At 40.0% G+C, this 27,240-nt stretch overlaps 1 protein-coding gene across 1 annotated transcript in view; it reads left to right on the top strand.

Moving 5' to 3' along the window:
• Positions 1–27,240, top strand: part of ALDH5A1 (aldehyde dehydrogenase 5 family member A1) — a 42,894-nt gene that overhangs the window by 9,047 nt on the left and 6,607 nt on the right. Inside the window, exons 2-9 of the mRNA XM_069095051.1 lie at positions 3,402–3,485; positions 5,071–5,241; positions 9,337–9,453; positions 12,139–12,282; positions 12,913–13,056; positions 15,267–15,425; positions 24,227–24,396; positions 26,388–26,446. Of these exons, the coding sequence (XP_068951152.1) occupies positions 3,402–3,485; positions 5,071–5,241; positions 9,337–9,453; positions 12,139–12,282; positions 12,913–13,056; positions 15,267–15,425; positions 24,227–24,396; positions 26,388–26,446 (1,048 nt within the window). The remainder of the gene's footprint in view (positions 1–3,401; positions 3,486–5,070; positions 5,242–9,336; positions 9,454–12,138; positions 12,283–12,912; positions 13,057–15,266; positions 15,426–24,226; positions 24,397–26,387; positions 26,447–27,240) is intronic.

Genomic DNA, 27,240 nt, shown 5'->3' with positions numbered 1-27,240 from the left:
GGAGTTGGGTAAGGCTTCTCCCAGGGGATGGGCTTGTAGCTGAGACTTGCAGGAAGCCAGGAGAAGAGGAAAGAGAGTTCCAGGCATGGAGGACATCAGTGAGAATGCCTAGAGTCAGGAGAGAAGCTGTCCTGTTGGAGGCTTATCAAGGCAACCTGCGTCACTGGATTGCAGAGTATGTAGATAGGAATAATACATAAAAAGACCGGAAAAGTAGGTGGAGCTCAGGTTCTGAGGGGTTTTTAAAAGATAATTTTATGTCATTTTTCATCTTTGTATTCTATTTCTCTAAGTATTCTTCCTCTGCTGATTTATCTCTTATCTCCTGTCCTCTTAACCTAGGCATTTTTTTCTTTTCTTTCTTTTTTTTTTTGGAGGGAGGAAGGCAAGGCAATTGGGGTTAAGTGACTTGCCCAAGGTCACATAGCTAGTTAAATGTCAAGTGTCTGAGGCCCGATTTGAACTCGGTTTCTCCTGACTCCTGAGCCAGTGCTCTATTCACTGTGCTACCTAGCTGCCCCAACCTAGACCTTTCTTAAGACTCCATCTTTGGTTCTCTTCCTTACTTGGACCCTCTCCTTTGGTGATCTCTTCCATTCCTTTAGTTGCCACTGTTTCTTTGATGTGGATGATTCTCAGGTTGTCATCTCTAATTGTGACATATCTTTCAAACTAGAGTTATTTTGCCAGCTGGACATCACCACCTGAATGTCCCATTAGCTCTTCAAGTTTATCATGAATAACACTGAGCTCATATTTCTTCCCACCCTCCCTCCAGAACCTGTTTCTCTTGATTTCCCTATCTCTGAGAGAATGGTGATACCATTGACATTGTCACCCATGCTTATAACTTTGGAGTCATATTTGACTCCTCCCTTTCCCTCATCCCACATTTCTAATCAGTTGTCCTGTCAATTTATCTCCAAAGTATCCCTGGTATGCATCCCCTCCTTACCATTCCTACTGTCACCACCCTAGTCCTGGCTCTCATTATCTCTCCCCTGTTTTATTATGGTAACTTTCTGACTGGTCTTTCTGCTTCCAGTCTCTCCTCCCTCCACTTCATCTTTCACACCATTGCTAGATAGTTTTCCTAATACATAGAACTAATTTAGTCACTCTAGTTTTCAAAAATTTTTGATGAGCAATCAGACAGAAGAAATCATTGGAGAACAAAATTAATGGGTTTGGTTATATCAGTGTGACAGTGGCAGGAAGTTGGAGGTATTTGGCTTAGGACAGGCCTGCACAACATATGGCCCTCAGGCTGCTTGCTCCCCACCAAAGGACTTGGGGGAGCACTGGAAAAATGTAAGGTTGCCACTGGGCAACTCTCCTGTTTGTCACGTGACCTGTGGCAGCCAACCATCATCAGTCTGTCTCTAATATAACCTATCTGCAGCCCAAAGAAGTTTGCAAGTTGTACAAGTCTGGCTCAGTAGGAAAACTATCTACTTACTCCCTCTTAGACGGCCCCCACCCTTGTTTGTGCAAAGCTACCTTGTAACCCTGATGCTTCCCTCTAGTCTTTCTCTCTAATTAGCACACTTTCTTGGGGGAGGGTTTTCTTTAAACTTTTTGTGGGAAAAAGACCTTCTGAAGCCTTGCAAATGCCTCTGCAGGGGAGTGATTGTCAGTCCTTGTTTAAAAATCTCTTTCTCCCAATTCCATTGTTTAGCTCCTCACTACCTATCTTATATACTTTCCTTTTTCTGACTTTATATACTTTGGGAAAGGAGGAACTGATCTTCCATTCTCTTCCCCTGGTTTCTCCAACCTTGATAAACAGTGGTAAGCACCTACTCCCACTTAATAATAAAGGAATTTTGCAGAACAAAAGGCCGTATCTCCAGGATTAAATGAAACTGATTAGTTTTTTTAAAAAAAGGTAATATATCACTTAAAGGTCTATAATTTATAAGGAACTAATGCTTATTTGTAAGCTTAATAATATACTCTCCCCATTGGAGGAAGAGGATATGAACAATTTGCAAAGGAAGAAATATAAACCTTTAATAACCACATGAAAGATATTCAAATTTCTCAACTATCCAGGGAAATGCAAATCAAGGCAACCATTAGATGCCACCTTATACCCAACAAGATAGCACAAATAACAAACAAAAATAACAAAAATTCATTGATGGTGGAACAGCAAGTGGTTACAGATTTTTTTTGAAGAGAACAATATGTCTCTGGATAGAAAGTGACAAAACTGTTCAACTCAGTGATTCCATTGCTAGGAATTTTTCCCCAAACCCTCAAAAAAGGGATTTATCTCCATAAATATATCATCAGTAGCTTTCTTTGTCATTGTAAAAAGGTAGAAGCTGTCTGTATGTTCAATAGTTTTGAAAATAACTTAATTATTTCTTCATGTAATGAAATATTATGCTATTTTAAAAAGATAAATACGAAGCATATTAGGGAATATGTAGAATAAAATTAGCAATACCAGAATTGTATATACTTTAATTGCAGATATACATGAATTATAGCCCTCTATTCAAAAATGGTTTTTAAAAAAAGATGAAGGAAGGGAGGAAAAACTGGGTCAAGGTGGTAGAACTTTTTTTCAGCCTGGAGGAGGACAAAATAAAAGTGTTGTGGGTTTTGGGTTTTTTCTTTTGTTTTTGCTTCATTTATTTGGTTCTGACTTTTTAAAGGCTAAGGATTTTTTTATAATAAGATTTTGCTCCTTGTTTTATAATTACTTATTTTTGATGATGATTGTTTATCATTTTCAAACATATACAAAAACCTTTTATTCCTCTTTTACTATTGAGTAAAATCCCATCCCTATTATTAATCAACAAGGTTAAGTTCCAATTGTATGCCAGACACTGGGGATACAAAGACAAAATTTAACTAGTCCCTACTCTCAGAAGTTTACATTATATTGAGGGAGATACCTGTCTACACAGAGGTAAGTACACATGAAATGCATGTAAGGGAATTTTGTGAGTGGGGGATACTCAAAGCTGGGGGAGATCAAGAAAGAGCTCCCATAGAGGTAGCTGTTGAGCTGAACTGTGAAAGAAGCCAGCAATTCCAAGATGGGGAGGTGAAGACTTTCTGTGCCTTGGAGGACAGCCTGAGCAAAGGCAAAGAGATGGAGGATGGGGTCTCCCATAGGGAACAATCAGAAGGCCATTTTGGCTGGGCTGTGCACAACCTGATATGACTCCACTACCCATTCTCAGCCTCATTTCTTACTATTTCCGTTCACATAACCAATTAGAACTTTTTGTCGTCTCTTGAACTTTGGATGCTAGGCTTACCCCATCTCTTTTTCTTTGCTCACATCCCATAGGAATATTTTGAGAAATTTATAGTCATGTATCATTTTTTGAACCATAGGCCAATTAAATAATGCTCCCTGCTTTTTATTTGTCCCTCAGGAAAGGAGTTCATTGCTGCGAAAATGGTATGATCTGATGATAAAAAATAAAGATGACCTTGCCAAGATCATCACAGCTGAAAATGTGAGTACAGTCAGTGGCCTGTGTGACTCCCTTAGCGTTTCCCCAGGTACTCAGTGGCTTTCTCTGACGTGAAGCTTCCCTGAAGATCAATAAGTAGCCAGTAACCAGGATAATGTATATATGCATGTGCTACCCCAAGACTAGGAATATATATGGAGGGTTCAAGTGAGGCTCTCCTCATTTTCTCATACTAAAAAATGGGAGAGTAGCTTTAAGTAGAGGTGGAATGACCACCTATTGAGTGTGTTGCACAGGGGTTGCTGTTAAGATATGTATTGAACAGTATGGCCCTGGTGTCTCTTGTGTGGGTGTGAGTGTGGGTGTAGGTGAATCCAAGAATCCTTTGTTAAACAAAGACCTTTAGCTTCCCTTTAATATTGTTATTGCAGTATGGTACAGTGAGAGATGAGTAAATTAAAATAATAATTCCCAGCCCACTGATTAGCTATTCAAACATTCCAGTGTATCTGTGGTCTCATTGGTTTGGAAATTCCTTCTAACAATGCAGATCATCATTCATCCAAGCCTACCTCTGTGAGTCTTGTTCATGTACATGCCCAGATATTACACAGGGACGTCCTTCCATCCTGCCTGGGACCTTGCTCACTTTTTGGTGACTTTGGGAGGAGACCATTGCAAATACTTAGGCTAAACACCTGTCATCTCTTGTTCTTGTCCAGCCCATGGTTTTTTCACTCATACATTTTCCTGAATAGCTATGAAAATTAAAAATTCATGCTCTAAACGTAGACTTTTACCAATATAGGATTGTGGTGTGATAATTATTATAGTTGTGATAATAATAATAATTATTATAGCTAGCATTTATATAACATCAATTATGTGCCAGGTGATGCTAAGGGATTTATAAACTTATTTGATCCTCCCAACAGCCCTGAGAAGTTGGTGTGATTATTATCCCCATTTTACAGTTGAAGAAACTGGGACAAATAAAGATTAAGTTATTTGCCCAGGGTTATACAGCCAGTTAAGTGTCTGAATCTGGATTTGAACTCAGGTCTTCCTGACTCCCAAGTCCAGTGCTTTATCCACTGTGTCACCTAATCCACATAACCATTTTTATTTCTTTCATCTGTTGTGATACATTTTTCTAAGACCCATGATAAATTAAGGAATTCCTCTTGCAGAAAGAACATGATCAGTGAATCGGGAAATTGGCATACATTGTTTTTAAAATTTGAATAATACAAAAATATTTACAAGCCTTTTCTCTTTGTTTTTGTCTTTTTTTAAATACTGAACTTAACCATACTAGCCTTTTGGAGATACCAAAGATGTGACTATCATGCATTTTTTTTAAAATGATGTGTAAGAATGGTTTAGTCACATGTAGAATGATTTAGTAGATAGAGTTAGGAAGTTAGAAAGAATCCTTCCTCTGACACTAACTGTGTGACTGTGGGCAGTCATTTTACTAACATCACCATTTTTAGCTAGTTTTAGAAAACTATAAACTGTATGTTGTAGTTCTTCAGTGGTGGGAGTCCCCCTTCCCTCTCCCCGGTGAACCCACAAGTCATTCAACAATGGATGTATCCTTTATATGCTTCTGGTTTAATTTTAGGGAAAGCCCCTAAAGGAGGCCCAAGGAGAAATTCTTTATTCAGCCTTTTTCTTGGAGTGGTTTTCCGAAGAAGCACGACGAATTTATGGAGACATAATTTATACCCCTGCCAAGGATAGGCGGGGCCTGGTCCTGAAGCAGCCTGTTGGGGTGGCTGCAATCATCACACCAGTAAGTGGAAGGATTTGGTAGATCCTGAAAGGATCATTTATAGGGAAATGATGAGACTCATCAAATAACTTATTCATTCTTCAGTGTGAAATGATGTATAGCCATCCCTATATATTTGTGCATTTCACATTCACAGCTTTGATTATATCACAGGTTGGCCATTGATAATTAAATGGGAATTTTGGGAGATATATGGCATAGTGTGGAAAATTGTAGACAATGAGAATGTGAAGGAAACTAAAAAAAATTTAGTAAGTTATAAATACATATTATTAATATATTTTCATCATTTACCACCACAAGTATTCATACATAAATTTATTATAGATAATGAAATTTTGTTAAAAGTTTCAGTGTGCTAAAGTGGCTATGTACTCTCTTTGGGAATGTCTTCCCTTTGTCTCTCTACTATCCAGGCTCAGGCACAGTGCTTTTTGTAGGAGAATGAAATTTGTGAAGTTGATTCTGAAGTTGCAATGGTAGCTACAAAGACTGTGTAGTGTATTTTTACTAATGCAGTTTTTTGGGTTTTTGTTTTTTGCTTTTTGGAGAGGGGAAGGCTAGGCAATTGGGGTTAAGTGACTTGTCCAAGGTCACACAGCTAGTAAGTGTTAAGTGTCTGAAGTTGGACTTGAACTCAGGTCCTCCTGACTCCAGGGCTGGTGCTCTATTCACGGTGCCACCTAGCTGCCCCTTTAAAGCAGTTTTAATGTGAATTAGCTTGTTTAGCTCCCAAGTCATTCTGCTGACTTATATTGGGCTTGTAGTCCCTGAAAATTCCTTTTGTAGAACGTGTAACTGTTTTATGAGTGTAGTACGTTGTTTTACTTGTTTTGTGTCTTAAATAAATATGATCAGAATTATTAAAAGCAAGGGTTTGGGGTGGGGCTTAGAGTTATTCACAATTTTCCATGTTCACAGGGGTCCTGCACCCCAAACGCCACAAATGTCAAGGGATAATTGTATTGTTCCTAAAATTGCTGAACCTGTTCTTGATTTTCCTGATTCCTTTTCAAAGGTACATGAGTTTGTAACTCATGTCTTGTGATAATGTTAGGTGTGGCAATGATGTGTGAGAGGATATATATATATTTTTTTAATAAATGATTAAGACTCATATAGGGATGATTGTTACTGGAATGCAAGGACTTTATTTAGGGGAAAGATCATTCAGTGGCATGATGATGTATTCTAATGATATCTCTTTGTATTTGATTCAATTAAGTTTCTTTTTTAAACCTAATTTTATGGACTTTGACACTCCAAACTCTAAAAAGTCCTTTTGTAATATGTGTCATGTTTTGCAGAATGTCTGCTTAATTCATGGTTATCATCATCATCATCAACAGTGTAAAGTCATATAATCTTTCCTGCGCAAAGCTGGAAGTAACCTCAAAATCATCTACACCAGGACCTCTTAACCCAGGGTCCACAGATCTCCATAAGGTCCATGAATTTAGATGGGGAAAAAATGAGCATCCTTCTTTTCACTAACCTCTAACTGAAATTTTTCATTTCCTTCAATTATGAGTTAAAAAAAAATTCTGAGAAAAGTTCCTGAAGTTTCACCAGACTACCAAAGGGTCCATGACACAAAAAGAATTAAGAACCCCTGACCTAATCCACCTCTTAGCTAGAGCATGAGCTCTGTCTACAGTATCCCCAACAAAGTGGTCACTCAGCCACTGCTTGAAAATTCTCATGACTGCAACACTGCTACCCCCAAGCCCATTTTGGACAGCCCTATTTGTGAACTAATTTTCTTTATATTGAGGCAAAATCTGTTTCCTTGTAACTTATTGGTGTGTGTTGTGGGGTTTTTTTTTCCCTACCCTCTGGGACCAAGTGAAATAAATGACTTGAGACAATGTGGTAACCTGAAAAGGGCGTTGGACTTGGCATTGGAGTAGCCACTTTGCCACTAGCTAGCCAGCTTTGTGATCTTGGACTAGTGAGTTCCTTTGCTTCTCTGGATTTCAGGTTCCTGAGGTAAAATGAGAGACTTGGCCGAGTTGATCTCTAGACCCCTCAGAGCTCTAACGATGTCCCTTAAACATTTGAAGGTAGCTGTCGTGTCCCTTCAGAGTCTTTCTATATCCCCAAAGTCTTTGCTTCATCTTTGTAATGAATGACATGGTTCCAAGTCTCCCTGCCACCGTGGTTGCCCTTTGTGGATGTGCTCCTGCCTATCAATACTCTTCTAAAATAGTTCCCAGAACTGAACTTGATACTCCAGATGTGATCTGAATATAAAGGGAGGGAAGGGAACAAGCATTTATATAGCACCTACTGTATGCCAGACACTGTGCTAAGCACTTTACAAATATCTCATTTGATTCTCACAACAGGCCTTCGAGGTAGGTGCTGTTGTTTCCCATTTTACAGTCAGGAAAACTGAAGCAAATAAGAGATAAAAATGACTTGCCTAGGGTTACACAGCAGGTAAGTGTCCAAGACCAGATTTGAATTCAGGTCTTCCTGACTCTGGGCTCAGCCCTCTATCCACTGTGCACCCTAGCTGCCTCTCTGCACAGATATGTGAGTAGAATACGATAGGACTCTCACCTTCCTTTTTCTTCTCTCTATATTTTTGTTAATGAAGTTTTAATGTGAATTAGCTAGTTTAGCTCCCAGGTCATTCTGCTGACTTATATTGAACTTGTAGTTCCTGAAAACCCATACACCGAAGGTTCTTTGGCCATTTCTGTGACATGGCAGTCTGATGAATCCTGTGGAGCCCTTCACAAAAGGTTTCAAAATAGTTGAAGAAAATGCTAAATTTCTGGTAGAGGTTAGTGAAAATAAAGATATCATTTTTTCACATCCAAGGTTATGAATGTCTTGAAATCTATCCATTCACCTCTAGTCTATGAACTCCAGTTAAGAATCCCTGCGTTTGATTTCTTTTTTAAACAATAATGCTTGCTCTCCACATCCTCCCCTAACCTATACTTGTACACTCAGTTTTATGAACCCAGAAGCAAGATGTTATAACTGGATCCAAATGCCAATCTATTCTATAATGTCTGTAATCCCGAGCAAAGTATTCTCAGTGCCCCAGACAATTCTCTAAGGCACAAAATAGTTGCTGATCTTCGAGGATTGGCAGAGGGAGTTTTCTCACTTGATGTTCCATATACTGATAAAATCACAGACCTAAAAAATAAAGTCAAACTTCCTCCTATTGATTTTCATCTTTTTAGCTTTAGCCTACATCCATCCCCAATTCTAGCCTGTCAAAATTGTTATAGATTGTGATTTTATCATGTAGAATATCTCTCCTCCTTCCCAATGTCATGTCTTGTGAAAATTTGCTAGGCAAGGCATTTATGCAAGCGATTGACAAAAGTAGGAGTATTTATATGGAAGGCACTGTGATTAGTGCTCGGACTATAGAGAGGTATGGTACATTGTCCCTCTACCTGCAATCTAGAGTGGAAGACCAGACCTTATATGAAAAGATCTATTCATTTAAGCAGTTACTTCTTACCTAAACTTTCTCAGACTGCTTTCTTCCCTCATTTTTGTAATCCTAAAGTTTTTCCCCACATTACAGCTGGGTCAGAGGCTCATAAAATCACAGATTTAGAGCTAGAAAAAAGAAGGGATCTCTAGAAATCATCTAATTTAACCCTTTCATTTTACAAATGAGGAATCTGAGAACACGTAAAGAGAAGTAACTTACCCAAATAATCTCCTAGAGGGAATTTGAACCAGGTCTTCTGCCTCCAGACCCACCATACTGTTTCTCTCCCCTCGTGTAGTATTGTTCCAGGCCATCTTCCTTCTATACTAAAGTTGCCTAAGAGGATTTATTACCATCTTTAATGATCTCTGCCATTACAGTATTTCGTTCCTTTACGTTTTATTTTTTGTTACTTTCATTAATTACCGAAAAAGAAAAGAAGTGTCTCTTCCCAGTAGGCTTTGTATCTTACCTGTAGAGCTGTCAAGTATTTGGTAGCAGGGCTTAGCGTGGTGGTTAATCCATCTAGTAACTAGTAACTAACTCGTCTTCCAGTGGACTGGTTGATTAAACAGACATTTCTCCAGAGCTATCTTAAAACTTCTTTTTTCCCCTCTTTGTGACTGCAGTGGAATTTTCCCAGTGCTATGATTACCCGAAAGGTAGGAGCAGCTTTGGCAGCTGGTTGCACAGTGGTGGTGAAACCTGCGGAAGATACACCTCTTTCTGCCCTGGCCCTTGGTGAGGTGAGCAAGTTTCTTTATGTATTCATTCATACATAGAATTATAAACTTAAAATCAGAAAGGACTTTACAACCCAACTAGTGCAACCCATTACGTCACTCATCAAGCATTTATTAAAAGCTTACCATGTATCAGACACTGTACCAACTGCCATGGGTACAAAGAAATGCAAAAAGCGCTCTCTGCTCTCAATATGGTTACATTCCGGGGGATACAATGTGTAAAGACACGTACAGTAGATGGAAGGTAATCTGAAAGAGGAAAGCACTAATAAAATGGGAGGACCAAAAAGAATCCTTTTGCAGAAGAAGGATTTGTGCTGAGTGTTGAAAGAAGCCAAGGAAACTAAGAGGCCTAGGTGAAGGTATGGAATATTCCAGATATGAGGCACACGTGATAATTCAGAGGCACAGAGATGGGACACGGAATATCCTGTTCAAGGAATGAGAGGTAGACCGAGGTAACTGGATGGCAGAATGCCTGGAGAACAGTAAAGTCCAAGAAGACTGGAAAGAAAGGAAAGGGCCAAGTTATAAAGGGCTTTAAATGCCAGACATGGAACTTTGAACCTGGAGGTAATTTGGAGCTCACCGGGCACAGGTCAGGCCTTCAGTTAAGAGGGCTGTTGCAATAATACAAGCAAAAGGTGATGAGGTCCTGCACCAAAGGAGTCACCAAGTGTGGATGACTCTCTCAAAGAGTTTAGCTGAGAAGAAGAATGATAAAGGAAAATAGCTAGAGGAGATGGGAGGATCAAGTAAAGAATTGTTGTTTTTTCAGGAGGTATTTGTAGGCAGCAGAAAAGGAGGTAGTAGATAGAAATACACTGGAAATAAGAGAAAGTGAGTGTGACAGTGGAGAAAATCTGGGAGGGAACTGGATCAAGAGTATCTGTAGAAGGATTGGCCTTGACAGAGTACAGCTGCCCTCACTATCTGAGAATGGAGTAAAGAAGGAGATAGTGAAGAGATATGTCAGAATGAAATCAACTGAGGAGGAGGGAATAAAAGGGAACTTTTGGCAAATTGTCTTAATCTTTTTCTATATGGTATGACACAAGATCCTCAGATGAGAGGAAGATTGGAGTGGGATTTTGTAGGAGGCCTAAGGAGAGATGACAAGATTTGGATCAGCTACTCCTGGATAGCAAGTACCAGTGTCTGTATTTTATAAATCAAGTTTATTTATAAATAAATTTTATATAAAAAGTTTATATATATTACATATATGTATGTATATATTATGTTTATAAGTTTATTTATAAATAAACTGCAGCTGATGGTTAATTGTGACTTCCCCAAGTTCACACAACTAAAAATGGCAATGCAGATATTCAAACTTAGGTCCTCTTACTACAACATACATTCCACTGTGCCATAAGTGGACATAAATGAGCATTTGTCAAGGGATGAGGAAAAACACCTTTCCTTGCCTACATCCCCTTCTAGAAAAGTTTTTCATTTTTATTTGCATTTAAATCTGATGGTTATCTCTTAAGTAAATATGTGGTTAGATTTTTTTCCTATTCCTTTCAGGAGTTTTTTTTTTTTATTTAGTTTTGATCATATGCACCCAAATTGCTCCTTCAGGGCTTTCTTTTAATTGGACAAAATGTAGAAAGTGATTTCAGAAGCATCTCTTTCACATCTTGTCCTTTGTGTCAGATCTTTTTACATGAGAACACTCAAGAGCTCCAATGTCACTGTCTTCTCCATTTACGACCTAGGCCTCCAGAGTCCCATACTCTCCACTGTTGACTTTGTTTGCACAGCCCTCTAATGTGGTCCTCAAAGTTTACAGACCATTGTCCTCAGAAAGCATGGGAGCATTCAGGAGCGCTCTTCAGAACAATGGGAGTACCAGCAGTCTTCTAGGAAATCTTTTTTTTTTAATTTATTAAATTATTTCATTAAAAAATTAAACTATTAATTATTATATTAAAATAATTATTCTAAATTATAAAATATAATTATACCATTACTAATTAAATTATTTTTATTTTAATATTCAGTTATTTTATTTTCAGTTCATGGAACAAAACAAGCATTTCCAAACCACGGTACTAAAAAAACTCTTCTAGGGATTCTGAGATGAACTCCTCCCCTCAAGGAGCTCCTCATCTAAGTATGTCTTCTTTCTGAGGCCCATGCTCCATTTATTTATGACTCTTTATAGAGTGCAGACTCTGCTTGATGTTTTTCTGTGGAAGATTTGTTCAAGCCCTTTTCTGTTCCTTTTATCCTTTTTATTTTTCAGTCATGTATGTGTGTGTGTTTTATATAACATTAAAAAAATTTTCTAGGCCCATACTGCTTTTTTTCCCTTGAAGATGAACGTTAAAGGAAACATTTGGATTATTCATTATCATCATTATTATTGCACTCTGTTCCCTCTTTGACCATATCATAAGCAAGCATGTAGTGCAGGGGTGGGGAACCTGTGACTCCAAGGCCACATGTGCCAAGTTTTATAGAACAAATTCTTTTATTAAGGGGATTTGTTCTGTGAAGTTTGGATTTGGTCAAAGGGCTAGACTTGAGGACCTAGAGGGCTATATGTGGCATCAAGGCCACAACTTCCCCACCCCTGGTATAGTGTATTATGTGTTATGTGCTGGGAATAAAAATACAAAAGTGCCTTCCCATAAAATGAGAACCTTTTAAATCACTGTTTTGTTCTCATTTTAGCTTGCCAACCAAGCAGGAATTCCTGCAGGTGTCTATAATGTGGTTCCCTGCTCTCGTGAGAAGACCAAGGAAGTCGGGGAAGCTCTTTGCACTCATCCATTAGTATCCAAAATTTCTTTTACTGGCTCAACAGCAACAGGAAAGGTATGTGAAAGTTTACTTTAAAAGGTCATATGAAATGTAAAATGTTATTGTGTAAAAGAGAGGTAGAGAGACCTCAGAGATGGGTTTGGAAACCCTCACACTTAAGTCCAGGAAAATGTAATGCTTGGCCACGAGGCCAGGTTTTCAAGGGCAGCAGACCACTGGTGTTCATTGTCCTCCCACAGCAAAGGTCAGGCTGCTCTAATGACTGCCAGGCCAATCCCCTAGCATAGACTACCCTTACCCATGGGGAAATAATTTAAATAAGAAAATGATTTGTTTTAAGGTGACCTAAAAAGGGAAAGTGATAACAGTGAAAAAAGGGAAAACTGAATCTGCCAATCAGGAAAGGCTTTCTGAAAAATAGAGACCCTTCATAGCGTGAGCATCATGGAGGTATAGGAATCAAACTAGAAATCAGTGTCTTGGCACTCCCAGGCTCTCATGCTCTTTGCCTGACACAGAATAAGCACTGCTTTAGCCTTCTGATAGAGCATTAGGCCTTTCCAGTTCATTTTTCTTCGAAGGACATCTTTGTCACCTCTAGAATTCTATGACTGCATAGTCAGAGTCTGATAGTTGCCTCCATCTCAATGTGTGTTCATGGCTGGTTCTCCATTGTAACTGCAGATTCTGTTGCACTATGCTGCTGACTCTGTTAAGAGGGTCTCCATGGAGCTAGGAGGGCATGCCCCATTTATCGTGTTTGACAGTGCCAATGTGGACCAAGCGGTGGTGGGGGCCCTGGCTTCCAAATACAGAAATTCTGGTCAGGTGAGTCCTCTAGAATATTTCTAGAGTTTGTGTTTGAAGGTCCTGTCCCTGCCATGAATATAATTTTGAATAGCTATTCATCAGTTTTTTTTCCTCCTTCCATTTCCACTTCAGCCTTTGGTTCACTCCCCCTTGACATTTTTCCTTTTTTAAGCTCCCACTCTAATGTTAGTATATAAATTTGGTACTGGCTTTTATACTTGTCGGCTCAGTTATAGCCTTTTCCAGAGGACTGTCACCTCTCAAGCTATGGAGGAAATACTGAATGCTTGGATTTTTGGGGGGGCAGGGGCAATTGGGGTTAACTGACCTGGCCAAAGTCACACAGCTAGTTCTGTGTTAAGTGTCTGAAGTCAGATTTGAACTCAGGACCTCCTGACTCCAGGGCTGGTACTCTATTCACTGCGCCACCTAGCCACCCCTTAGATTTTTTAAAATACTCTTTTTCCAGTTCTCTGTATCCAGGGACAGATGGCATGATTAGGTAAAGAGCAGGCCTCAAAGTCATGAAGACTTGGGAGCAGGTCTTGCCTCTCACACATCCTGACTATGTAATCCCAGACAAGTTCCTCGAAAGCAGAGGGGCTCTTAACCTGTTTCATGTCTCGGACTGGTGATAATTTGGTTAAGCTTCTGCACACTTTCTCCAAATAATGTTTTTCAGTTCATAAATTAAAATACATAGGATTGCAAAAGGAAACCAGTCATATTGAAATGTAGTTACCAAATACTTTTTAGAAACAAGTTCGCAGACCCTAGGTTAAAAGCCTGACATGAGGCAGTTTTTAAGACCATGAATTGCAGAGAAGGGGCTGCCCTGCAATGGTAAAGAGAGTTTCACGTAGGAGTTCCTTATGGTAGTAAAATCATGGGTCTGACCCTATCCCTCTCGCGTCTGCCTTCATCTAGCAGAGGATGAAGAGAAACCTGGCTTTCTCGTCCTTCACAATCTAGCTCTGAACTACTGAAATCTAAGATATTTTGTCTCAGGAGAAAAAAGAAGGTGGGGATCTTAAGGAATTTAAAATTGTACTCCCTCCCAATACCTCGGTCTTGGACCGAAGTGAATCAGCACTGAGGGACTTTTCGAACCATTGAGTCTAGCTCCCTCTTTTTACTGATAAGGAAACTGTTAAATGACTTGACCAGGGTCATATAACTAATGAGAGTCTGAGGTGAGATTTGAACCCTGGTTTTCCTGACTCATGGGTGGCTAGGTGGTTCAGTGGATAGAGCACCAAGCCTGGAGTCAGGGAGACTTATCTTCCTGAGGTCAAATCTGGCCTCAGACACTGACTAGCTGTGTGACTCTGGGCAGTCACTTAACCCTGTTTGCCTCAGTTTTCTCATCATTCAGACAAGCTAGAAAAGGAAATGTCAAACCACTCCAAAGTAAAAAATGGACTCTAATGCCCAAAAGGTACTGAATGGAGGATTATTGAAACTGATTTCAGAGCAGCTAGATAGCACATTGGATAGAGCTCTGGGCCTGAAGACACTTATTAGCTGTGTGATCCTGAGCAAGTCATTTACATTCTATTTGCCTCAGTTACTCATTTGTAAAATCAGGACACACTGGAGAAGGAAATGGCAACCCCTCCACAATCTTTGCTAAAAAAAAAAATCATGGACAGAGTCTGTGAGGGCCAGGAAGAGTGAGATATGACTGAGTGACAACATTTACTAGCCTTGGATAAAGGCTGGCAAGTGCTCACTTTGGCTACCCTGTGATGTTGCCAACTCTGTGCTGACGAAGGAATGAACACGGAACAATTCTGACTCCCCTTTGTCTCTCCCTTTTCCTATTTCATCATGTCCTTATCACTTCTTCTTGCTTAGGACAGTGCCTGACACACAGTAGGCACTTGTTATCAATACTTCCTCCTCTTCCCCTTGTCACCTCCTGGTATTTATTCTCACCTCTCCTTGTTGTTTGTCAGGCAGCAAGCTGGCCCACTTTTCTACTTCTTGCATTTCAGTTTGCGGTTAATAAATAGAACTTGGAGCTGAGAAAGATGCCATTTGTGCCCTTGTTTTGTTTCCAGGTTAAAGAAAGGATGCAGTGTCACCCAAGCCTCCAGATGTGGTGGAGTTTTGCAAGGCTAGAACTGGGTGGGAAACAAACTAGTCCTCAGTACTCTAATGGGATAACAGTCAGGGATTATTAATTTGGGTCAACAACTTTGGACCCTTCTCACTTTTATTTTTAGACATGTGTTTGCTCAAACCGTTTCTTGGTGCAAAGGGGGATCCATGATTCCTTTGTGAAGAAGTTTGCTGAAGCTATTAATAGAGAGCTGCGTGTAGGTCATGGATTTGAGGAGAGAACCACCCAAGGCCCATTGATTAATGAGAAAGCAGTGGAAAAGGTAAGTGAATCAATTAAAGCTTAGTCTCTGTTTTCAATATTAACAAGGTCAGCTTAGTGAGTAGATCTTTGTCAGTCCTCAAATCTGCTGTGGAAGAAGTCATTCAGCAAGCATTCATCTAGCTCTTATTGCTTTCCAGGCACTGAACTAAATGCTGGAGAGATACAAAGAAGAAGAAAAAAAAACAGCTCATGCTCTCAAAGAGCTTGCCTTCTAAAGGTGGAGACATCATAAATATAAATGAGTACATTCAATATGTTGAGGGCAGGTAGGTGGCTCAGGGATAGAGTGCTAGGACTGAAATCAGGAAGACTCATCTCCCCTTAGTTCAAACCTAGCCTCAGACACTTCCTGGTTTTGCAACTCTGGGCAAGTTATGTAACCCTTCTTGCCTCAGTTTCCTCATCTGTAAAATGAGCTGGAGAAACAAATGGCAAGCCACTCCAATATCTTTGCCAAGAAAACCCCAAATAGTGTCACCAAGAGTCAGACTCGACTAAAACAACTGAACAACATCCAGCAGGAAACCTTAGAAGCACTTTGTTGTATATTGATTTCAGTTAATTTTTCACAAAAAAGTAAAGACAGTCAGGAAAGGCCTCATGTAAAATGTGGAGCTTGAGATGAATCTTGAAGGAAGCCAGGAATTTAAAAAGCAAAAAGCAGATTTGAAGTAGGTAGAGCCTCCCAAGCAGGTCTTTAGTTCTAAGAAATCAGAGAATAAAGTCAGGTTTCATCTATTTCTTGAGTTAAACAGCATATCACCTGGAAGTTAGGAAATCTAGATTCTCTTTCTAACTCTTTTCCATAATTCCCCAGAGGCCCTGTAACCAGCTTCACTTCAGTTCTCTACCTCCCTTTCTCCAGCTATAAAATGGAGATAATACCTAATAGAATCTCCAGTCCTCCCTCCCTCCAGGGCTTATGATGAAGTAATGCTGTTGGTAAGGCCCATTGAACATCTTAGAAGGACCACAGGAAGACTTGAAAACAAGTTCTGTACTGGGTTTGGTCTCATATTTCTTCCTCTTACCACAAATTGTTCTTTCAACCCGCACTTTTAGTGCTCTCCCAAATATCCATGAATTCCTAGAACTTCCAGCAGGGGGAGATAGAATACAAATGCTTAGCTCTGGACTTAGAGATGGAGGGGAAAACTGGTTGAGGGGGATAAAATTCTTGGCAACTTTGAAATTTAAATGTCACACTTTGGGATGATCACAACTGGGAAGATTTTTCCTATACTTTCCTTCCTGTTTATTAAACTCCTTTTAGTCACTCGAGGAATTTCTTTGCTAACCTAAGAATACAATATATTGACCAGGTGGTCTGCGCTTATGGGAATAGAGATTAGATCTGTGATTTCAGTGGTATAGGGAACTCCTGGATGAGTCACTGGGGACACAGATTAAATGACTTGCCTTGGTCATTCACCCAGCCGATATATGTCAGAACTTAAACTCGGATCTTAGCTGCTAGCCCTTCATTCTATCCACCATCTTTAACATCAGGAAAACAATTGTGGCTCACATTATCATCAGCAGATAGCCAGAAAAATCAGGATGTGGAATGTGAATACAAGAGGGAGCTAAAAACAGGAAGCAATCATCTCAGCCGAGAGTAGGAGGGGGTTGAAGCCTGTAGTTTAGTATTTGTCCAGGGTGAAAAAAATGTAACAACCCTAAAGCTGGCAGCCTTGCTGCACCAAAATGGAAAATGCCAAATCACCAGAGTGTTTGGAGGTCTATTGAAAATACCAGGGAACAAGTTGGGGAGGGTTCTCTATTTTATGGCTCTTGCCAAGCTCTCACTGCCTAGCAACTGAGCTGATCACACCAAAATCACATTCATCTGTGTTCCTTGTGAAAACAAATTGAAACACTGAGATGTGGGAGAGCTCTTAGACTCTTTGAATTCTCATAAGACCTTGCAGTGTATTGCTTCCAGTGCTTAAGCTGGGGGGGAGGGGGAGTGTGAAGGTGCTGGATGGTTTTCCATTGTCTAGCTCAATGCCTTTGCTTTGGTCCCTTGGTGAAGGCCGAGGGGGATAACAGATAGAAAAGATCCATTAGTTCCTTGTGTCCCTGCCCTGCCAGTTCACAGAGGGTAACTGAAGCAGTATTCTTTCTTGTCTTCCCATCTAAGCTTTTATTGTGACTATCAGAAACAAATGCATTCTGTAGTTCTAGTCTCCAGCTCTCTCCTTTGGGAATCACAAAGCACGCCATGTTCTTCATCCCTATACCATCTAACTAAAAATGCTGGACTCAACCCCTGAAACAAGTTGAATGACCTGAACCTTAGAGGTGGTAGTCCAGGATAGTGGGCAGAAACATGACCTTGGAGTTCAGATCCTTTACCACCTCCTAGTTCGTGTGGCCAGGGACAAGTCATTGGATTTTTCCTTGGCCTTTATTTCCTCATCTCTAAAATGGGGGTAATTAATATGGGTCTATTACCCATATAGGTATATTACTTTAGGAAGTTACGCTATTATGTATAGGAAGTGCTTTGTTGTATATTAATTTCAGTTCTTATTATTGAAAGATTTTACTTCATTTTTTTTTGTCCTCAGAAAGATAGAAGAGTATAGGACTGAAAACGCTCATCATAGCCTTGAATAAAATATACTGAAATATCCCTGTATATTTACTTGTAGTTTGTGCCTAAAATAAAATTACACAGCGGATCTTTTTGACAAGTTATTGTGGCATTAGGGTGATTAGGTTGTGGGGAAATGGCTATCTTTCCTGTTTGCAATTTTTCTCCCAAATTTGGCCATGGCCGCAGCTGTAGCAGGATACAGCATTTTTTTTTCTATGAGTAGAGCAAATGATCTGGCCTGATTATCTCAAAATGAGGTCAGGCACATCAGAGAGGTCAGGTGCACCTTTCTCTAATGCTCCTATTTAGGGGGTGTTCTCCCCACTGTTAGCTACCATTGACCAGCCCCTAGGTCTGTTTAGTCAAATTATTTTTATGAAGAGACATTTACTTTAAAAATACAGCTATATCATTAGTACAAACATTTCTCCTTAACAGTTTGGGGAAACACTTTCTCTAGTACCACCTCAGTCTCTGAAGAGAGTGGACTTAGAATTAATATAGTTCCTACATACCCTTGGTCCCACTAAGTTCATGCTCAAATGTAGCATAGCTTTTGTCTCTGCTGCTTCTAGGTTAGGTACTGAAGGTCGATTCTCATTTTCCTGGGCCTCAGAGCTAGACCAGAGGCTGCAGACCTTAGTATCGACTCCAGTCCTAGACCTGCTGTTGGCTCACTCTCCTGATACCTCACAGTTCACAAGTTAGGCATCACCTCTAATTTCCTTCACCTAAATTGAAAACAAACAAGCAGAGCCAAAGAGCGTGGCCTGTATTTATAGGCCATACACGGGCCTCAGATGGTGGGAGAGGGGGTGCAGTAAAACCTCTACCTTCAACCCCTACAACATTGTTTCTCACTAGAATGCTGACAGGCAAGAAGAAGTTAAACCAAAAGAAAAGAGATGAGGTGGAATGATGCCTTTTGAAGGCTTCCCAGTTCCAATCCAAGAGGCTCTCGTTCACCACATGTTTAGTGACTTGTAGCAGATATAGAACCTATTTAGAGCCTATGCTACATATCTTTCCAGAGTGCTTCCATTCCAAGGCATGCATCATCGTGACTCCCCCAAAAGCAGATTCTCCAGCCTTTGCCGCTTGGGAAATTGTATCATTGGCACTCTGTATGTGATCATAAGGACCGGGTTCATAGGCCAGTTCCTAGTTACATGACAGTTTGGGCAAGACCAACATTTAGATGAACCCTACAGAGTTCTTGGTTAATGCTTCTCAATTATGCCCCCTTTAACACTTCTATCAGAATGAGTTTTCAGTGATAGAGCAAAATAATGCATTCACACATATTGGGGGAGGTATATCCTGAAGTTCGAAGACTGTTAGCAGAATCACTGATCATTTGCACCCTACCAAGGTAGGTCAGCATGTATTCAGACATACTCAATCTCAGATCAAGAATGATAACCTTTGAAGATTCTAAGTAAGATACCTAAGTTTTCCTGACTTTGGGAGTGTTTATACTGGCTATATGCCCATCTCTTTTTTATTTTAAAACTTCCAAGTTCATAAAGAGAGGTAAAGAAATTGAGTAATATTGCCTCTTTTTGAAAAGTGACGGGGAAAGGTTTGGTGCTAGGTAGGTATAGCAGCAAGCACCCCAGCATCCCCAGGGGTGGCTGCCAACACAGGTTCTTAGATCTGCTTTTCTAAAGGAAAACAACTTAGAATGGGTTAACAAGCTTACTTTAATCAATCAAACATAAATCGTTTACCTAGTTCAGGGGGAAAAGGTCAGCACCCTAAACTTCAGAGTATACAGACAGAAGTTACAAGACAGAGAAACAGATCAAGCAGATGGGCTTCCAAACTGGCCAACCATTACATCCATACCAAATCACAGTTACCAGAGAAGGAAGCATCAACATCTGGGTTTTTCAAGGGGGGAGTGGGGGGCTCTCAATGGCTGCCCAGAGTCTCAACTGGTCAAATCACACAACACTTCTCAAAGTAAGCCCCAAAGCAAAGCCTCACCTCAAGGATTATATAGCCTTCTCCAGGCTCAAAGAATGTAACAACCCTCTTGACCCACTGCCCAATCACAAAGCAACAAGGTGTGGGTGTTCCTGAAAAACAAGCCTCCCACCTTAGGCTCCAAGTGCACTTAACCTAGGGGCAGGGAAGATCTTAAAAATTTACATTCCTATAACAAAAGGGGACAGGGACTGTGGATTGGATTGGCCCTGTGATCTTACTGGTTATAGGGAACTCCCAGGTGAGGAAATTCCTTCTACCAACACAGGTAGGCACTTTTTCTGCAACCTATAGTCTTAGAGAGCTGCCTAGAACAATGAAACATTAAGTAACTTGCCCAGGGTCATTGCCAATATGAAACAGGTAGAATCTGAACCCAGATCTCTGTAGTTTTGAGGCCAACTCTATCTACTATACCATATTGCCTCTTCTGATGCTAAAAGAGCAGTCAAATCATCAGGATTTTGAACAGCTTGGTTTTAATTTCCAACTCTTTTCCATCCAATCTTTGTCCTTTGACCCACATTTTGCATTTTGGTAAGGATGTTTCAACATGTTTCAACAGCTCAGTGTTAGGAGAGTTATAACTGGATGGGGTGGTTTTTCACCTCTTCTTTCCTCATTGAGTTGAACTTAACCAGAAGCACCTTCATTCTCTAGGTATTAGGAGCTCAGGGTAGTTTGAGGAAGGGATAAGACAAAACTCCATTTGCTGTGGCTCTAACTATCCTTAATGCATAGTTTTGAGGGCCATGAATTTCAGCAAAACTAGAATCATATAATGATCCTTTGCCTAAGGGTCATGTTTTCTAATTTGTTGAGTCACTTTATATGAAGTATTGTGCCGTTCATTTCTGTAACGATGTTTTAGTCTAAAAGTATAATCATGCTGATAATATTGATTGCGTTTCTGATCTCTTATTTTTTGTTTGTTTTTGTTTAGGAAAAAAAAAGAAAAGAAAGCACACTACAGAAGTCTAGTCCAGGGCTGGGCAAACTACCATCCCTAACCCCAAATCCCTACAGCCAGTGGTCCACAAGCTAAGAATGGTCTTTTAAAATAATTTTTTATTTGTATTTTTTTTGGAGGGGGAAAGGCAAGGCAATTGGGTTTAAGTAACTTGCCTAAGGTCACACAGCTAGTAAGTGTCAAGTGTCTGAGGCTGGATTTGAACTCAGGTCCTCCTGGCTCCAGGGCTGGTGCTCTATTCACGGTGCCACCTAGCTGCCCCTTTTATTTGTATCTTAAAATGTGAAAGCCATTCTTAGTTCACAGGTGGACCTTATAAAAATAGGCAGCTCTGACCCTTGGGATGTAGCTTACCAGCTACAGTTTTGGAAACTGAGACTTTGAGAAGTCAAATGACTTTTGCCCAGTGTCCCAAACTAGTTAGTAATAGACCTGGATCTCAGTTGTTTTAAATGAAATTTTTCTTTCTATCTCCTGCTGCTGGTTTCTGTTGGTAATATATAGAAATGCTGATAATGATGTATGTGAGTTTATTTTATATTTTGCAAGTTTGCTGGAGTTGTTAATTATTTCATTTAGTTGATTCTCTAAGTATACTGTTATATCATTGGCAAAGAGTGAGTTTATTTCCTCATTACCTATCCTAATTTCTTTGATTTCTTTTTCTCCTCTTATTGCTATAACTAACACTTTTAGTACAATATTGGATAACAGTGATGATAAGAGCATCCTTGATTCACCCCTAAGCTTATTGGGAAGGCTTCTTTCTTATCTCCCATTACAGATGCTTGCTGATGGGTTCAGATAGATGACTGCTTATTTTCAGGCAAGCTCCATTTATTTCTATGTTTTCCAGTGTTTTTAATGAGAATGGGTATTATATTTTCTCAAAAGCTTTTTCTGAATCTATAAAGATAATCATATGATTTTTGTTATTTTACTTATTGATACAGTTAATTTATGCTGATAGTTTTCCTAACATTGAACTGTCCCTGCATTCCTGGTAGAAATCCCACCTGGTCCAGGAGACCTGGATCTCAAAGCTTAGTCTCATGACCAGTGATAATTCCACTAAACCTCACTGCCGCAGTTGTCCTAAGTTCCCATCTTTAGATACTCCTTTTTTAGGAAAACAAGTCTGCCTTAAGAAGGAAGAGAACTTTCCTTAAGGGAACAAGACAAGATGAAATCCTTTCCTTCCCCCCCCCCCACCCCCCTCCATTTTATCAGTTTCCTCTAAAATAGAGGAGCATTAGCCACTGCCAGACTGGGACTGCTTGTCAGGATCATGTGCTTCTACAGAAAGCACAGTGTCTCAGGAAGTGAACTCTATTTTAGGATCCATCAGCGTAAGCAGAAAAGCTGATTGGGATCTAATGCTGGTGAATTGGAGAATTAAGGCTCCGTAGAGAAAAGCAGAAGATAATAAAAAGCCTTCAAGTAAAGGGAAGTGATCTTCCCCTCTATCTCTCTCCTCTTTTATGACCCTCTCTCAGTTTCTCTCACCCCTTTCTCAGCTTTTCTCCTCACTCCTGTTTTCCCTCTCCCCCATTTAAAAATTTCCTTTCCTCTTTGAATTCTTTATCTTTGTCTTTCCTTCCTTTATTTCTCAATCTCTTCCCTCTTTCATTTTCTCATCTCTGCGTCTCTTTATTTGTCTTACTTTCTCTCCTCCTCTCCTCCCCCTCACTCCTTCTTTCTTCCCTGCCTCTTTCGGGGAGACTTTTGATGCTTTGGAATCAGGATGTTTATAACATCACAGCATTCTCTGTGTGTCCTGTGACCCCTATCCTTTGGCCACAGGTTATCTTACTCTGCTCTTTATTGGGAATCAAGATTGTGCTTGCTAACTGACCTCTCTGAAAATCCTTTCATTTCTCTAGTACTGTCCAGATTTAAAAAAAATAAATACAAAGCAAACACAGATCTGATGCGGGCTTGGGATAACCGGTTGTGTTTTTTTGCATTTGTTTTTCAGTGGTTTAACATTACCATCTTTGCAAACTCACCAAATAAGAAAACAAAGGAAATGAAAGATTAAAAAATTTAAAGCTATAACCCCTAAGGTCGTGATCCCAAGTCAACTCACACCTGAATAAAGCTCTTTAATTCCTGAGGAGGGTACCAGACTAGCTTGAGGAAGTAGCTTCTTGTGAAGGCAAAGCTGGTTTTGTTTTTTCTTTTTGTATCCCGAATTCCTAAAACAACCTGACATTTAGTAGCTGCGTAATAAATGCTTGTTGACTGATTGATGGATGGAATCATAATTCTTCCCTCCTCCACCCACACCACATCTTCCCAGCACCACCCTGTAGTGGTTAGACCAATGCATTCTGACCCCAGAACCTTAGAGTATCAGCCCACCCCACTCCCACCCACCCATGGCAGCCCCTGGGGGCTGTGAAAGCTGTCCTGTCTGTTTGAGCTTTGAGATTATTGATATGTTACATGTCTCATTTGGTTGCTTGGGATTGCACTCCACTCAGGAACACATTCATTCTAAGACTGAAGGCTTAAACCATGACAACTGGACCAGCATGGCATTAGTTCAGTAAGGAGGGAGCACAAACCCAACCCAGAAGAAAATGCAGGCTCCAATCTGCCACCCATGCCTACTCTTAACACTGGCATTCCCCGCATCCTTTGACACTGCCAAGGCTGGATTAGAGTCTTCAAAACTATCCCCATCCCCTGAGAATTCCTTCCTTACCCCCACCACACCTAGTTAAATGTTTTGTGTACAAGGAGGTATTTATTAATAATGCTTATGAATCTAATTTAGTGGTCATTTTTAGATTGACCACAGACTGTAGGGCTTATATTAGGGACATTTTGTGTTCTTCAAATGGTTCAGAAACTTACCAGAATTTCTGGGCATGGACCAAGAGGGCCTCAGTCCAACAAAACTGGTTTATGCTGGATCAGCCTCTGCTGAATATTTTGAGGCCCAGACAGTAAAAGGCTGCCATCTGTCTATTATCCTTTAGGGGCCGCCATTTGCTAAGCCCTCAAACACATGTGTTTACTGTGTCCTCTTATGACAGAAAGGCATTTTGTAGAAAACACATCTTAAAACCAGCTTTCGATATAATACCACATTTAAAGTGACAATAGTATGGAAATACCTCCACCTGTTTTATTTTCTCTACTCTTTAAAATAACAGCTCTCAGTGTTTCTATACCATCTAGAAAGCATTGTCAACTGGCTTCTCCAGACATTATTTTCTGTTTCATGCAGGTGGAGAAACAAGTGAGTGATGCAGTTTCCAAAGGAGCCACCATTGTGACAGGAGGGAAAAGGCACAGCTTTGGGAAAAACTTCTTCGAGCCAACCCTTCTTAGCAACGTCACCGTAGACATGCTGTGTTCTCAGGAAGAGACTTTTGGCCCCCTGGCACCAGTTATTAAGTAAGAGCAGTCATAGTTTAAAGTGGGCAAGGGAAACCAAGGAGTTTCTGGAGGGTGGGCTATCAGAGGTGGACAGGGAACAATCACATTCCCACCACCAGGAGTAAGGTTGGACAGTTCAAGAGATGTGATAGCCATGGTTTTGAGATTAAAAGTGGCCTTGGAGCTGTTTTAAGTACACTCTGTTTTTAACAAAAAGCAAGAAAAAAAAATTGGAGGTGGCTGACGGATTTGAACTGTGAAAAGTATTAATCATTGTGATGAAAACTTGGGCCCTCAGTACTCATAATTTTGCTTCAATCTTCCTGGGGGAGAAAGAAAAGAAAATATGGTGTTATCAAACCGATTAGCATAGGCGGTTTTTCCTTTTTTTTTTTTTAATATCTTTTGTTTGGCAAGATTTCTGAATATATCCTTCTCTGCTCCCCTGCCAGTCATCTCTTGAAACAAAGAATAAAAATACTTCCTTTTTAGGAAGTTCAGCAAAACGAACACACACATCCAGCAAGTCTGTCAGTATATGTACTGTTCTAAGACAGAGAGAGAAGGGTACGTTTTCTCATCACATCTTCAGAGCCAAGATTGATTATTATATTTACACAGTTCAGTCCAGGGTTTTTGTTGTTGTCAATCCTTTCAATGTGTATGTTGTCTTCCTGGTTCCACTCATTTCTGGCCTCATCACTTTATGACAGACAATGCCATATTGCCACAACAATAAATACCACAAGACAGTAAATGCCATGTAGCAGTACCATAGCCATGGATTGATCATACAAGACTTCCCTTAAAGGACAGGTAAAATAGATACATGAGTAAAAGGGATCAAAATAATGGTGATTGAGATGAGTGTAGAAAAAAGATAGCAAAGAACATGTGAGGCACAATGACAATGCTGAAAGAGCATAAGGGGAAACTCAGAGGATCTTAATTCAATTCCTGACCTGTCCAAAGTCACCACTTCTTGGGGCTTTATAGTTTCCTGATGTGTAAAATGAAAGCATTAGTCTGCACCTGTGCAGTGTCTCCTAGCTCTAAATCTATGAGTCAGAGAGCTCATAGTATCATAGAATAAGGTAGCATAGAGAAGATGGATTAAATTTGTGAAGGAAAGAAAGAAGGAATAAGAAAAGGAAGGGAGGGAGGGAAAGAAGAAAGGAAGGAAATGTTAATACTTACTATGTGTCTGGCACTGGAGTTCCTGATCTCTAGGGTTCTTCAGGTGAAAGTTGGATTCCCCTTGTCAGGATGTTGTAGTAGGAATTCTTGTCCAGGTATTGATTAGAAGACATGTCCTCTAAGGTCTTTTCCAATTCTGAGATGATGTGATCCTTTGATTATTGTCAGGGGCAATACAGGGAGGTACAGGGTGCTTCTCTGCCAGGTGTCCCATCTTCCAAATAAACTGCTTATCTTCCTGTGATGTATGATGTTACTCAGTAGATTAGCAAAAATGCTCCTATCTGCTCAGGAGGTTGACTTTGAGACTTGTTCCAGTCTAATTGGAGTTAAAAGAAAAGCAACACATATTTTTAAACTAAAAAAAATAATCTGTTCACTTTCCCTCCCTGTAATAAGTTTCAATTTAGTGTCTAATACATGCTGTAGTATTTCTTTGAGTAGTGCAAAGGGCCCTGGAATTGGAATAGGTAAGGCCTAGGTTCAAATTAGAACTCTGCTAATTACCACGTGTATGATCTTGGGCCACAGTTTCCTCATTTGTACAAAGTGATGATTCGTCTCCAAGGTTAATTCCAACTCTAAATCCTGTGATCTTCCTATTCTATTGGAGAAAAATCATCAATTTAAAATACAGTCACCCCTTCCCAAATAGTAAATTTTGCCTTCAGGACTGAGAAGCTTTGCTGCTAAATGCATATCTTGAAGAATGTTCAGGATTTGGGAAGTAAGGGGAGAAGGAAAGGAAGGGACAATCTTATTCACCCATTTTGCCAATGTCCTTATCACACCAAAACAATTTTTTTTGGCAGATTTGATACAGAGGAAGAAGCCCTTGCTATTGCCAATGCAATGGATGTGGGTTTAGCAGGTAAGTTTGTAAGTGGTTTATGTTTGTTCGTTTTGATGGGTTAACAGTTGTTGGTGGTGACATATTGAACCTAGTGTTTCTTGAGCATCCAAGTCCATCATTTACTCTGATTTTCTTTTTTTTTCTTTTCTTAATGCTTTATTAACTTCTGATTTACATCATCTGTTTCCGCCAGATTTTGAGTTTACAAATTTTCTCCCCATTTCTCCCCCACCCACCGCCCCAAAATAGCAGTCCCACAGGATATCCCTTCCTCCAATCTGCTCTCTCCCACATTTTCCCCCATACCCCTTTGCACTTTTCCAATAGATCTCTATGCCTCAGTGCCTGCACATCCCATTTCCCAATTACATATAAGATGGTATTAATAATAGTATATATATATATATATATATATATATATATATATACATATACACATTTGGATATTTGATTTCAAAACTTTAAATTCCAGATTCATTCCCCTCCTTCCCCATCACCCACCCCTACTGGGAAGACACACAGTTCAGTATAATATTGCACATGTGTGGCTAATGCAAAACAATAACATAGTAGATACATTGTAAAAGACTGACTACACTTCCCTCCCTCCCATCCTACCTCCCACCCGCTCTACTCTCCACTTTGATCCCTTCTATTTTCAAAAGTGAGTGCTTCCAACCTCCCTCCCCCCCCAGCCTACCCTCCCTTCTATCATACCCCCTCTCATCCCCTTCGCCCCCTATTCTCCTGGAGGGTGAGATACCCATTTAGTGTGTATTTTACTCCCTCCTCAAGCCAAATTCAATGGGAAT

The sequence above is a fragment of the Petaurus breviceps genome, unplaced genomic scaffold (genome assembly GCF_028583685.1).
Source record: "Petaurus breviceps papuanus isolate PSGF00001 unplaced genomic scaffold, PetGlider_PUasm1.0 224, whole genome shotgun sequence".
In the NCBI taxonomy this organism is placed as follows: domain Eukaryota; kingdom Metazoa; phylum Chordata; class Mammalia; order Diprotodontia; family Petauridae; genus Petaurus; species Petaurus breviceps.
This window is presented reverse-complemented; position numbering and strand designations above follow the sequence as displayed.